Genomic DNA, 15,257 nt, shown 5'->3' with positions numbered 1-15,257 from the left:
AAAATAAAAAAATCTCAAATTGACACGTGTCACAACCATTAGGTGACACGTGGCAGTTTAATTTTTTTTTAAATTAAAAAAAAATTAAAAAAATTGAAAATTCCACAAAATGACACATGACATGTACGGAGATGGTGTTAAAGTTGACTTAACGACAGGGACCAATTTGAACCTTTTAAAGAATTAGAGGACCAAATTGAACCAAAAAATAATAAGGGGACCAAAATGAACCAACCCAACAAATTAAGGGACCAAAATGATAATTAAGCCTTTTTCTTACTTTAAAACTGTGTATTATTTACTATGATAGGATCGTCTTATTAAAAGCAAGTTAGATTGTTATGAATAGACTAATGAGATTAGAGTTTCTCAGTCGAATAATCTATGCCTAACAATTTGTCACTTTTTCATTATGAATATACATTAGTTATTGATATGTTTTAATAATTTTTTCATGAAAACTTCTAAGAGAAAAGAAAAATTAAAACATAAAATGAAATAAAATTTTGTATAAGTTAAAATTAATACTTGAAAATTTTAAAATCATATAAAAAAAACATTATACGAATTAGTTTATGCATATGTAAGGCATGTTTATTTTTTGCCTTATTTTTAAGGGCCTATCCTAAGCAGATGGGCCTAAAGGTTGGCCCATAGGGTGCCAAGGCCCCTAAAGCAGTCAGGGTCCCCCATTCTGCACTCACTTGCAAACATCTCCTTTGTCAAACACTCTATTTTCCTCACAGAAGGCTTTGCTAGGGTTAGCCCTTGGTTCTCGTCAAGTTAGCTCAATCCCGCCCTCTTGTTCCACGTAAGTCGTTTTCAACTTGTACTCTTCCATTCAGTCTACTCTTCATGATTTCCAACTAGGGTTTTGTTAGGGTGAGCTTGTTTTAAAACTGTTCTACTATTTTCAGCTCTTGAATATGCTCTCAAAGCTACTGTGCTCAATTGTCCGGTGTCGGAGCCCATTTTTCTAGCTATTTCCAAGTAAGGGAAGCCAGGGCCTTTAGTCTTTTCCATAAATCTACCTGCTTTCAACCTTACTTCATGTTTGTATGGATTGTATGCTAATGTGAACATGTGGAATGTTTGGTTATGCGGTTTAGGTGTGCATGTATGGCTGTTGCAGGGAGAACAGTGACGAGATTTGATGTTCTCGCCCAAGCGAGTCTGTCTTGCCTAGGTGAGACCTGCAGGAACAGGCCCAGGTTCGCACTCAAACTCTCGCTCAGGCGGAGAGTTCTTGTTTTGAGCGAGGAACTATCTTGCTCAGGCGAGAGAGGCTCGCCTAAGCGAGAACGCGTGGGAGCTTGAGGCATGTCGTTGCAGTTGTAGCCTAGGCGAGGAACCTCACCTTTGGGCGAGGGGTGGCCTCGCTCAGGCGAGGAGGGCTAGCCTAAGCGAGAAATCGCAGAAGCCACTGTTCCACTGCTCGAGCCCTCGCCTAAGCGAGAAGAGGCTCGCTTGAGCTCAATGATGTGGTTGCTTGCTTGCCTGACTTAAATGCTTTACTAGAAAAGTTTGATGGATGATGCCATGATTACTGTATGAGGTTGAGATGAGAACAAGATGTTGCTTTATTGTGTATGAATTAGGAAGTATGAGTTGTATGATTGGTTGTTTATATACATATACATATCGACATGATATTGGTATTTATGGGAACTTCCTAATTGATTGGTGAAACATGTGCAAAGTATGAGTAGGACGTAATTCCATGACTCTTGTAGTGAGAGCTCATGGTGGTGCCTCATCTAATGGACGTAATCCCATGGACCCTCCTAGTGAGAGTCCATGGTGGTGCCTCATCTATTGGACTTAATTCCATGAACCTCGGGGTGAGAGTTCATGGTGATGCCTCAACATAAGGACGTAATTCCACGAGGGTATTGTGGTGGTGCCTCAAGGCTAGGACGTAATTCCATGAAGGCCTCGTGGTGGTGCCTCATGTAAGGACGTAATTCCACGAAGGCCTCGTAGTGGTGCCTCTCTACTAGGACGTAATCCCACGGGTCTCATGGTGATGCCTCATTATACGTATCCGGATAGTCAAGTCTTGGAGTCTTAAATGGTTTAGTACCTCATGTGTGGATGTTTGTTATTTATGCTTGACTATGAACTTGCATGTTGAGTGTTATGATATAAGAATCTTTTACACTAGCTTACCCTTTCGTTTGCTTGTATGTTTGTGTGTGGTTTTCTCCATTGCGATGATCATCAATTTTATTGATGTGAGCAGATGTGAGCAGATGTGAGGACTCCTGGTAGTGGTAATGACCATAGGGATGATGCAGCTTGATGGTCATGGACGAGTATAGGGCTCGCTATGGAGCCCACAACTGAAGAAGTTTTATTAGTCTATGTTTCTCTTGTCCTAGACAAGACCTTGTGCTACTTTGAACTATTGCACCTTGTTTTAGGCACTATGGTGCACTGGCGGAACATAGACATGACAGAGGGGAGCCATGGCTCCCCCATTGATTTTTTTTTACTTTATTTTTTACATATTTAAAAAAATAATATTTATATATTTTTATTATATTTATATTAATTTTAATGATTTTTATTTTATTTTATTTTTTATATATTTTGAAAAAATATATTTATATATTATTACTTTATTTATATTAATTTAGTTTGAAAAAGTTTTTTTAAAATTTAAAAATCACATTTTTCTCTCTATTATATTTTTTTATAATTTTTCATTTCGCTTCTATCCTTTTTATGTCTCCATCTCTTTTTCTTTTTTTATTTCCATCTCAATTTTTACCATCAATTCTTTATTATTTTCAAAATCAAATTGTACTACGGCAAGATTGAAGAGTTAAGGAACATTTTGGACCGAAGAATTTCTTCTTTTGAATAAGTTCATTTTTTATCCTTTTTTTTTTCGAAGCAATATATTTTCTTCTTATATGAGACTTTTCTATGCTCTAGGCATATCTCAATCTCTTAGAGATCATAAAATCATGCTCTAATTGTTTATCAAACTCTTATTTATGTAGCTAAAGTTATTTTAGACTTTGAAGTTGTGTAATTGAGAGCAAGATTAATACTCTACTATAAGGTAAGGGAAGATAATCAATTATTAGTTTTCTTAAAATATTAAGTCTTGCTTTTAAGATTTAATTTGGAATATTCATAATTTTATCTTTTTGTAAATAGGTGAGAGGTGACAAATTTATATTAGAAAAATTATGGAAAAGAGTAAAAGAATTGATTCTTTTTTTTTCAAGAGAAAGAGTTGTGATGAAGATGAAAAAAATGCATCTACGTTATCTAAAATTGAGAAACTTTATGAGAATCCAAAACTTAGAAAAAACGAAAAACAACTCTCTAAGGTTCCTAAAATTACATATAAAGAATTTGAAAATGCTTTAGAAGGTGATCACGTCTTCCAATTTGGTAATACATATAAGGTAACTCATTTTTAATATATTATTATTGATGATAAATTTTATGTTACTCTTTCATATATATTTATTGTCATATTGTTTGGATTCTATTGTCATGAGTGTTTATTTTGAATAAAAAAAATATCTAAAAAACTGAAAATTTTTAATTAAAAAAAATAATTTATATATAACAAATATAATTTGGCCCCCCTAAAATTTGTGTTTAAGTTCCGCCACTGCTATGGTGCCTCTTGTTTTTGTATGAATATGTTTGGTATAATGTAAACTTTCATATCCCAAACTCTGTACTCTCTGAATATTTATATACGCGACGTTTCATTAATGTGAGGTTATCCAATTATTTTTATTTGGGGGCGTTACAGCACACACTAATTTTAACTTTTAAGAACCCTTGTCTCAATGTTTATTTTTCTCTTCCAAAACTCCTAATAAAAAGGTTATTGAAAGTCACTCGTAAAGTCATATAGCATTAGTCAATCATAATATTAAGAATCATTATACAATAAAAGAACAAAAATTATCATTTTAAAATTATAAGGAGAAAGACAAATTTTTAGAAAAAGTTGAGAAATCAAAATCGTATATTTTTTTTAATATGGTGACATAATGGATAAGTAAACATTATTTAAAATATTTTATCATGAGTTTGATTATCATGCTATTATGTGATTTTTTTTTCTTCTAAAAATGGTGAATTCCTTAAATAGATTTCGATATCTCGAAGAATTAGATTGGAAACCTGGACTCACAAAAATAATTGTTTTTAAATATAAAAGTCTAAAACCATTATTTATTAAAAATGGAGACCTACAAAAAATTTTACTTTAAAAATATTAGTACTTAAAAACATGGGTGTAGAGATATGAAAAGTTTAAAATTTGTTAATGGAATGATGATGAAAATGATTTAAATTTTAAAAGTGAGAATTTAGTTAAATACACGTTTGATTTTTCTTTTGGAATCTCAAACTCATGTCTTTAGAAGTGAAAAATTATAACTATTCAAACTAGTTTCAGTTTGGATGTGAATTATAGATCAGTGTTTGACTTAATCACAAACGAAATTAAAATATGTACTAAAAGTGATTAGAGATAGAAGCTAATGAATAAAAATCGGAAATAAAATAGAATTATTCATAACATATTCATGGAGTTAAAGAATTTTCATTTTCTTATTTTTAAACTTAAACATAACTTTTATTATTAGTAGTTTTTTTTATGTTAAAATATCATCATCAATGTCAATAATGTATTTTAAAATCAAGAATTTACGGATGAAGGTTATTATTCGAGTTTATTGTTCAAATTTGTGGATTTAATTTACGAGTTGAATTTGTGAATCGCGTTTATGGGTGATATGTATGAGTTGAATTTACATGTGTAAATCACGTCTACGCATTTACGAATCACTTGTATAAGTCAAGTCAACAAGAGTTTGAGTCATTTTAATATATGTTAACTAGTTGAGCTAAAACTTCACTAACTCTCCACACACAAAATTAAGTGATTATGGATTGGTTCATGACTCCAGACTCATCAGATCAACATTTCTCAGGTTAGATACCAATTCTCCTTACTATATCCATTCGAGAAACCAAATAATAAGACATTCAGTATTGTTGTATAAATTATGTTTCTACCACTAGTAAACTGATTAACTGTACACTGTTCACACACCATAGAAGTTTTCAGAAAATCATGTTCAATCATATGTTCTACCTTTCATATTTTCTAGACTCAAAAGCATCACCACAAAAGAAATATCCCTCACATATTCATTCCAACCCTGAAGAATCTGACTTCATCTAGCATTTAAGAGCATTCTTAGCACACTCTTCATCTTTGGTCTTGATTCTGGGGATGTACCAACACAAACACGAGCAATCTCAAGAATTGCAAGCATCTGGTTTCTGACTGCTTGTGATGTTCTACTGACATTAAAGTCAAGAATGTAATCTTGGTTTGTGGAGTTACGCAAAACCCACTTCACCAATTCCGTTCCCTCAGTCACTGCAGGTTTTCCTGTTAGCAGTTCAAGCAGAATCACACCAAAGCTGTAGACATTCCCAGCCATTGTTACTGTCATTGTGTATGCATACTCTGCCAACCAACAAACAAAGTTAAGAGCTACGAAATCATAAATGTGTGTAAGATGAGTGTGTTTGTATTGGGTTTCTGTTTTATCTGATTTTCTGTCTTTCCAGCAACTGATATCAAACAGTTTTCAAACTGTTTGATATTCTGTCTTTACATTGTTGTTTCTTTTCTTTCTTAGTGCGACTTTTCATAATCATAATACAATACGTTGTTTCTGAATTTTATGCTGATGCGAGTGTAATTTCTTCTTAGATTTTTTCCCTCTTTTGTTTTTGTGGTTAACAATATGGAGGAATTCCAATTGCAAAATTGATTTTAGGGTAAAGTGAGTTATGTTTAGATGTTCTGATTCTGAAAGAAAGTTTGATGTAAAGCTTAATGACAAATTTTCAACACAATGCAGAAGGAACATTGCATCAGTTTTTGTCAAACTGAGGTTTGGAGGCAAAATTAACTTTACCTAACAATAACCAAATAAATGTATCTTTACTAAAATCACCTTTGACATGAGATAAAACTCAATTCTGATGCTTTTCAACATGAAACCATGCAACCTATAATAGCCTGGCAATCTCAATTGATTTCTGAATCACTAGGAATGTATGCTTGTAGGAAAAATGTTTAAATGCAATTTTCAGGTTATATGCTCAAGTGTTTCATGAATTTAGCAGGTTTTTCTTTATTACTTAGAGCTGAAAAACTGAAACAGTGATTAAGTAATTGCACGGAACATTACTGCATAAATGACATAGAGACAACTTTGCTTAAAATATGTATAGAAGTTTTGTTTCACTTAGTGGAATTTTGATCCACATTGCTCCCACAACATACACACGCACACACACTATTTAGTGGTGGTATATAAGTTAATATGTGAACAATGAAAAACTAACAGGAAAATAAAAGTTGATGAGTTATATACCTGGAGGAATATAACCAACTGAACCAGCAACTGCAGAAAAGTTCCCCGTACTCTTTGAGGGATCAATCACCTTGTAGTGTTCAATATCCCCAACTAGAGGCTCCTTGAGGGACTTCAGCATAATACTTTTACTTGACAGGTCAAGGAGTAGTATTGGACTAGAGGCGAATCCGTGAAGAAAAGAAAGTCCTTGAGCCACTCCAACAGCTATACTGTATCTGCTAGCCCAATCTAAAGTCAAATCCATGCTTCCATGAAGAACATCAAAAAGGGAGCCATTTGAGATAAAGTCGTATAGTATATAAGCAGTGTCAGTGGACAGAACATAGGCCAAAGGAGTCATGACATTTGAATTGTTCAATTTGGCCAATACCTCTAGCTCTTTAACAAACTTATCATGACTTCCCACTTGGAATATCTTGTCAAACCAGTTCAGTTTCTTGACATAATAGATTGAACCAGACGGCATGACAGCCTTATAATAAGTTGAAAACCTTGTTTTAAGAGTAACATTTGATGTTTCAGCAACAGCTTCCATGGCTTTGGAGAAGTCAATGTTTGATCTATGTATTCCATTAAGAGTTAACAGATTACTTTGCATGACCTGAGGATGCTGACGAACTTCTGTTGGCTGTGAATGCTCGTCATTAACCCTGTAATAGTGGCGTGACAATGACAAAACCAACAGAGTGACAAAGCCCACAAGAAAAATAGCTGCTACAATTGCAATGAGAATGGCTACTGCAACGGATATTCCATTCTTGGACCCTCTGTTGGCAATAGGGTTCTCCTGTGGAGTATTGTTTTTTAGATTAGTTCCAGAATATTCAACATTAACATGGTGATTGAATTTCGGGATTTCACCAGACAGAGGATTGTTAGAAAGTATCAACCGTGTCAAAGCCGGCATGTAAGTAAGATCATCAGGAATTCGACCAGAAAAGCCGTTATTGGAGAGATCCAAGATTTCTAGGCTACTCAAACTACCAAAACTGTTAGGAATAGGACCACTAAAGAGGTTGCTACTAAGATTCAATGTAACCTGCAGACTGTATGGCATGCTTGGAATCTCACCTGTTAAGTGGTTTTCCCCAAGTTCGAGTGCTAAAAGATGATCCAACATGCGAATGGATGTTGGTATGGAACCACTAAGATAGTTGCCTTGCAAGTACAGGAAATTAAGCAAACTTAAATTTTTAATCTCGGATGGAATTGGTCCACTCAGAGAATTCCGGCTCAAATTCAGGGTTAACAACTTACGAAGTTGGCCAATTTGAGTTGGGATGGCACCACTAAAATTGTTCAATTGGAGCTGCAAGACATGGAGATTGGTAAGATTGCCAAGCTCTTGTGGCAATTCACCACTCAACCAATTCTGAGCTAAATTCAACAATGTCAAACTCTTGCAAAAACTCAATTCAGCTGGTATCGATCCCATCAAGATATTGTTATCCAGCTCCAAGTATGTCAAATTATGAACTTCTTCAAAAGCCTTTGAAGGAATGTTTCCACTCAGCTGATTGCTCCCAAACCTCAACCTGAACAAATTTGGAGAAACTTTCGTAGGTAAAGACCCATTTAACGTATTATTGGTCAAATCTACAACCTGCAACTGTGGTGGAGATAAAAAGTCTTCGGGAATGGGTCCAGACAGAGTATTATAACTAAGATCCAAACTCGTGAGATATTTTGTAATCCCAGAAGGTATAGAACCTGTGAACTTGTTCTGATTTGCTGCAAATCTTGAAAGTTTGGTGGCGTTCACCAGTGAAATTGGAATTTCACCATTGAGGTTATTAGTGGAAAGGATCAAAGTTTCCAATTTAGAAAGCTTCCCAATATTGGTAGGAATAGACTGTGAGAGTCTATTGTTCTTAAGATCAATCCAAGTCAAGTTTTCATAACTCAATAATTCATCAGGGATTTTGCCATCAAAGCTATTGTTAGAAAGCAAAAGGTGCTCCAAAACCATGGACTTTCCCAATTTGGTAGGAAGAGACCCAGTGAATTCATTGAAAGTAAGATTCAAAATTTTGAGGCTAACCAACCCATCTATCTGTAAACCAATAGTCCCCCTCATTGCATTGAAAGACATGTCCAGGGATTCCAATGCATCAAAGCCAAGAAAAGTAGGTAAAACACCTTCTAACAAATTATCACTGAAATTCAACCGCTTCAAACCCTTTATCTTTCCACACTCAGTGATGAAACCATCAGGGATTGAGCTGAGACGGTTTTGGGAGACATCAAGATACTCCAAAGTTTCAATTTTGCAAACAAGGGGCAGAAAGTCAGAAGAATTGAGTGAAAAAGCAGATAAAGAAATCCCTACTACAGAGGAGTTAGCAGGGCCACAACTCACTCCCTTCCATGCACATGGGTCTGAGCCCGTCCATGGAAGCCTAGCAGGAAGATTGTTTGAGAGATTGTTCATGGCTTCGTTTTGGGTTTGTGATAGCAGGGAGAACACCATGGGAGAGAAACAAAAGAGGAAGAAAACAACAATAAGCAAATATGTGGAAGGGTGGTCATACCTGCCCATGTTTTTAGCAGTGATTTTTGAAGTGTGAGTATCCTTTGTATAAGTATATCTATGTGGGGTGTGTGAATGAGTATTTTTTTTTTATTTGATTTGGATTGAGGGTGAAGAGAACATGATGAAGAATGGAAGAAGAAGAAGAAGAAGAGAATGTTGGGAAATGTGTGGAAGAGAATATAAAGGATATATGTTTGGAGAAGAAGGAAGGAAGGTTGGTGGAAAGAGAGTGAGAAGAAGTATGGGAAAATAAAAGTGTCTGAGAGTGGAGTTGACTGACATTGCAGGTCTCTCACTGCACAAAGACTTGCATGACTTAACATTTACACTCAGTCAAGGATGAATGGGTCATCATGATTCATGTCACTGCCTTCTGTAACACGTTCTAAAATTTTGTTTCAGGTTTAATTAATAATTTTATGTTTATATTTAGATTTTTAATTTATTTTAGTTTTTATATTTTCTATATTTGAGTTTCTATTCTTTTTTGCATATTCAAAGTGTTTTTTTATTTTTTATTTTTTATTTTTAAATTTATGGTCTTTATAATCCTAAAAATTTGGATCATCTTTTGGTTTACTTTTTCTTTCATTATCTTCTTTTACCTTCTCTTCTACTTCTTGTCACCTTCTAAACATAAGATTAGTCCACTTAAATTTTGAATTTGAAAAACCTCAAAATCTTAAACTCAACAAATCTTATAAAACAAAATTATTAATTAAGAACTTTATTTTATCACGTGTCTCATATTGTTGTAATTTTTTTCCCAAAATTATTTTTTCCTAATTAAAATAAACATAAACTTTATATATACTTAAATATTGGGTGTTATTAATAAAGGATTGAGATTTTCCTTTTACTTGATCTCCGATTATTTATTCTTGTCTTTAATAATGATATATATTTTTCACAGTTTTGCTAATAAAATAGAATACATATTTGTTTGTAAGATATTCTGTCATTAAACTTAATAAAAAATAATATAGAATTCATAAATAATGTTAACATATTTATAATATTTTAATAAAACTTTGATTTTCTTTAACTAAGTAATATTATATTGTGTCAAATTGCTCCGCTTTAGACGGTGAATGTAAAAGTAAGTTTTCAATTGAATTTATTTTTCATTAGAAAATTGGATATTTTGTAATTCGGATTGACTTCTTGGAAATTGATAGGTTAGGTGAATTTATTCAATTACGATTAAGTAGTAAATAATTAAATAAAAAAATTATAAAAAATGGTAAAGAAAAAAAAATCAAGGTTAGTGATAAGTTAATTAAACTTCATTGCAAGTTAGATAAGTTAAGTTTAATCTATATTTGAAAAGAAAGAATTAGATAATTTAAGTTCAGTTTAATCTGTATATTTAAAAACAAAAATTGAGTCTTTTTTCAACTTAATATGACTTAAATCCACAATGAGTTAAATTGGTTGACAAATTTAAAATTTTTTATTTAATTTTAATAATAATAATAATAATAATATAAGATAATATATATATATATATATATATATATATATTAAATTTATTTTTATGTTAAGTTGGAATAATAAAAAAAATTGATTAATTTTACTAGTATTAATTTATAATTAAATATTAAATTTGTAATGATTTTATAATTAAAATATAAGAAGGCCAGAATACTAGAAAAACCTATTTATTTAGTGAAAAATAAAATTATATATATATATATATATATATATATATATATAGGTGAAAATACAAACTTAAGAATGTAAATTTACTCACAACAAAGTTGTCACAATGTTAGATTTAAAGACTAAATAGATTCTTCTGTTGAGTTTATGTGACTATAATTAGATAAAATGGTATTAAAAATAATTCTATTAACTCTAATAATCAATTAAAAATAGTTCGATATTCAACTAAAACTTTTGATAAAAAGTTTTGTGGACTTTGACGGTGAACAATGACATTTTGGGACCCACACAATAATGGAAATGTTTTTATTGAAAGTTCAAACACGCGTTTATACAAGAAATTCAGATTCTCTTTAGTCCTTAACGTGTTCCATGGACAACACTATTTCCAACCGTGATCAACTCTGAATTTAAATATTTTGTAGAAACACTTTTTTTTTAAAACTTCAAATCAATTTATACATTTAAATTTATAGAAACATTTTTTTAAATTTATTTACAAGACAACAAGTCTTGTCAGATACATTATTTAGTCGTGAAAAACTCACTGCATCCTAATGACAAAATATATTATTTAACTTTGAAAATTAAAACAAAAAAGTACTTTTTGAAGAAATTGAAAATATAATGTTATTTTTATAAATACACTCCTATTAGTGATTTCTACTAGATGTTCAAAATGCCCTATTAATTAAAAAATATGATATCATACATAAGTAATTACAAATTAAAAGCAGAGCTCAGTGAATAGATACAATTGAGAAAAAAGATTAAAACAAAAATAATGAGGAGACAGATTATATAAAAACGGTATATTAAACTATAAGATACACAAATAAATAAAATAATATTTCTTACATAATATATTTATTTTATTCACACTGTTTACAACATAAAAATAATTTAAACTTTATTTATTAATAGTTTTATTAACACCAGCCATCGAGACTGATATTAAAATATCTGTAGATAAATATATTCAGAAAGAACATTTTTATCATTATTATATTTTAGTGATTTATAGTCAATCTTAATATTGGGATCAACTAAATTATTATAATAATTTATTATCTTATTATTTTCCGTGTAGGGTATATACAGAACGGGGTTTTTGTTGACCTTGACTCAGGTGCATGTATGACCGTATTACTACGTTGAGAAACAGCGGAGAATTTATAATGTTAGTTGAAATAGAAAGATTTATGAATATAATAAGTGAAATAAAGTTACAAATGGAAGAAAAATAATAATAATATATATATAATTAAAGAGGATTTATATATATATATATATATATATATATATATATATATATGAATAATTATATTTTTATTTTGACTGTTATCTAAATATAATTATCTTATAAATTAAAATAACCATTTTATTATTTTAATCTTTTAATAGCTACTTTGTAAAATTTAAATAATTATTTATAATAAAAATCTATTTTACAATAAAAATATATAAATTATTTATTTTTATAATTACTTTTAATAAAAGTCCTTTAGTATTCATGTTGCACATACACGTAATATACATACACATACACGTAATATATGTTGCACATGTTTCCATTAGTATATATAATTTAATTATAGAATAGAATTCTCAATCTAATGAATATCTATGAGATAAAAAACAAAATATCATATATTATGCGTTGCGGAATAAGTTACATAAAATAGATTACTTTCTAATTAATTTATTTTCCTTGCATCTCCATTATTCTTAACTCGATATTATATAAAATAAAAGAATTAAAATACACTATTATCGTTGTCATGTCTTATAATGTTGTCATGTCTTATAATATATATTTATAATATATATTTGGTTAAAAAATTAAATATATATATATATATATATATATATATATATTTACAGAATTGAGAAATTAAATTAGTTCAAAATTTATAAGATGATTAAATTTAATTTTTACTGAAAGTTGAAGGATAAAAATTATATTTAATCCTAGATATATTATGTATTTTTGAAAATTTGTTTTGAAAAAATAATTCTAAAATGTATTATATATGTTTAGGAAAGTTTGTTTCAGAGAATTTGTTCGACAATATATTTTATGCATTCTGAAAACTTTGTTCCAAATTTTTTGTTATATAAATTCTAATCAAAAATTTTATTTTAGAAACTCGATTTTTGAGATTTTTTTTCGATACATTCTGAAAAACTTGTTCTATAAGATTTCTAGATATAACTATGGAGGTGAAGTTAGGAATTATGAGGATGCAAGAAGAGAAAACCTTATATTATATACATTTAATATTTTTTATGGTATCTATCTCTAATTTTCTATGATGATTAATATTATAATTGAAAAATATAAATGGCGACAATCCCTAATCAACTATATAAAAAAAAATTGAAATTAAGATCCAAAACGTTTCAAACTTAGAAATTAACATGAAACGTTAAATAAATGAGACACAAAACATCACATCACTCACAAATTTTGTAAATATTCATCTATGAATTTTTTGTTACACGAATAAAAAATTAAAAAAAACTCACTCTCATCGTCTTTATTGATCAACCCAGTCTTTGTGGACGTTGTATTTGTATCGGTAATGGTTTGACCAATATTGGAAACCTTTTGGTTTATCTTTCATCTCTTTGTTCCTATCTTCTTTTTTTCCTTTGTGTTTTTTTGGTTTTTATTTCAATAATTTTTTTTTCATTTTTTGTATTTAAAGATTTTTTTTTTGTAAGCCTATTTCACCTTATGTGTTTCCAAAGATTAATATTTACAAAAGAAAATAAGATTCATTGACTCTACTGATATTTTTTTTACTATTCTCTATTAATACAGTGTGTTTATATTTTAATTATCTTTTTAATATATTTTAAAATATTAAAATTAATGATAATGTATTATGGAGACACAACAAAAAAAATTCAACAAAGAATTTAAATTCAACCAACATTATACCACAAAACTTTTAAAGAGGAGAAGAAAAGTCTTATTACATGGCTCTCTTGGATCTTTATAATTTCAACCCTTTTGCTGATTCACAAAAAGGGAGAGAAATATAATCTCTGAAACATAAAAATATAATCGCTGAAACATATGCACTCCGTTATGATATTAGAATGTGTCTATACTTTGCTTTGATACTCTATCCAAACTTTGATATGTTACTTTGATATTGATCTTTTCTCTGATATATGTTTATATATGAAGACTTTAACAAAAGATTGGTAATCCTATTCGGACTGGGTAAATATCTGCTCATTTTAACAATGATTACAATCCAAACATAGTCTCACAAAGAGATAATTCAAAAAACTGTTCAAATTACAACAAGTGGCATAGCTAAATTAAGTTTTGCTGACACTTTAAATGACTAAATAAAAAAGATATCAAATGGTTAGAACCCATTAGATGCCAATATTTATAAAGCAAATGTCGATGATAACAAAATTCCTAATAAAATAAAAGACATATGTTTTAGTTTAGTCAAAGAAATTAGAATACACTCTTACAAAGACTAGACTACTCTAAGTCATCATTAGATTATACACTAGTTAGAAGATATATAGGACAAACCAAACATAAATTATGATGTAATATATGTTATCTAATGTGTGTTCATGGATTGAAACAAGATTCATAAAAGATGAAATTCTGAAAGATATGAAATAAGTTTGAAAGTAAAAAATGAAAGAGCTACAACTAAACAAGACAAAGTAAAAAACTTCATCGGATATGTTAAATTTGTTGACCGATCAAGAAAAAAGATCAAATAGTATGGAGTCAAATTGACTAAACGAGATAAATGTCAAAACAAATAAATCAAATGAGTCTATTGAGTAAACAAGTCAAATGTGAGTTGATCAAACAACACAAAAGAAATCAAAATTGACGAACTAAATCTACAAATGATACTATATAACTTGTCAAATGAGGTGAAGAATTGAACATGATATATTACTTTAAAAAGAAATATGAACGTTGAAATGGAAGATTAAATCAACAAGTAAAATATCAAATTTATTATGGTGCGAATAAAAAAATTAGAAGACATCTAATTGACCGAAAAAGAAAAATATAGGAAGAATACCTATGTTAATTAAAAATTTGATTAGAAAAAAAATATATATAAAAAGTATAACTACAAGAAGAAAATTAAAATTTCTCATGATCATAATTCATGAAAAACATTCAAAATCATTAGGCAAAAATGTTTTTCTCACGTATTTTTCACGAAAAATATTTGTAGATAATATGCTCATAGGAAACATTTCGTACAAATTTTAAATTTTTGTAGCTGATATCTTCCATAGAAAAGGACATGACATTTCATTGAATAATTTCTCCCTGTTTGTTTTTTCGAAAACCTCGTAGGCTCTTCAGATATTTCCATGTGTAACATCCCATTTAATAGTTTTTAAGCTACTAAACAAAATACTAAATCATGATCAAACAAAGCAGGTAGTCAGGAATGGCCATTGTTGAATGTTGATACAGTCCTCCAAAATTCCTATATAAGTCACTAACAACATGTACAGTCTATACTAAAAAGGAGTTTAACTAGTACATCCAAAACTTAATAGAGCATAACCAAAAACTACTGTTGGATCTCCAAGCCAAAGATCAACTC

General features: G+C 30.0%; 1 protein-coding gene across 1 annotated transcript; it reads right to left on the bottom strand.

Moving 5' to 3' along the window:
* Window positions 1–5,034: 5,034 nt before the first annotated feature.
* LOC114181726 (uncharacterized) lies at window positions 5,035–9,248 on the bottom strand. The gene is made up of 2 exons (XM_028068261.2): window positions 6,438–9,248; window positions 5,035–5,518 (listed from the first exon to the last, which is right to left on the bottom strand). Exons 1-2 carry the CDS (start codon window positions 8,977–8,979, stop codon window positions 5,220–5,222), a joined length of 2,841 nt encoding a protein of 946 aa, XP_027924062.1. The 5' UTR covers window positions 8,980–9,248; the 3' UTR covers window positions 5,035–5,219.
* Between the last annotated feature and the right edge of the window lie 6,009 nt (window positions 9,249–15,257).

The sequence above is a fragment of the Vigna unguiculata genome, chromosome 4 (genome assembly GCF_037176805.1).
Source record: "Vigna unguiculata cultivar grain cowpea cultivar isolate G323 ecotype 2 chromosome 4, ASM3717680v1, whole genome shotgun sequence".
NCBI classification, from domain to species: Eukaryota; Viridiplantae; Streptophyta; class Magnoliopsida; order Fabales; family Fabaceae; genus Vigna; species Vigna unguiculata.
This window is presented reverse-complemented; position numbering and strand designations above follow the sequence as displayed.

What these genes read in the sequence shown, in the direction of transcription:
- LOC114181726 (XM_028068261.2), bottom strand. Translation starts at nt 8,979, where the DNA reads ATGGGCAGGTATGACCACCCTTCCACATATTTGCTTATTGTTGTTTTC. An exon ending in AGTTGGTTATATTCCTCCAG is followed by an intron (nt 5,519 to 6,437) that starts GTATATAACTCA and finishes GTTGGTTGGCAG; the next exon opens with AGTATGCATACACAATGACA.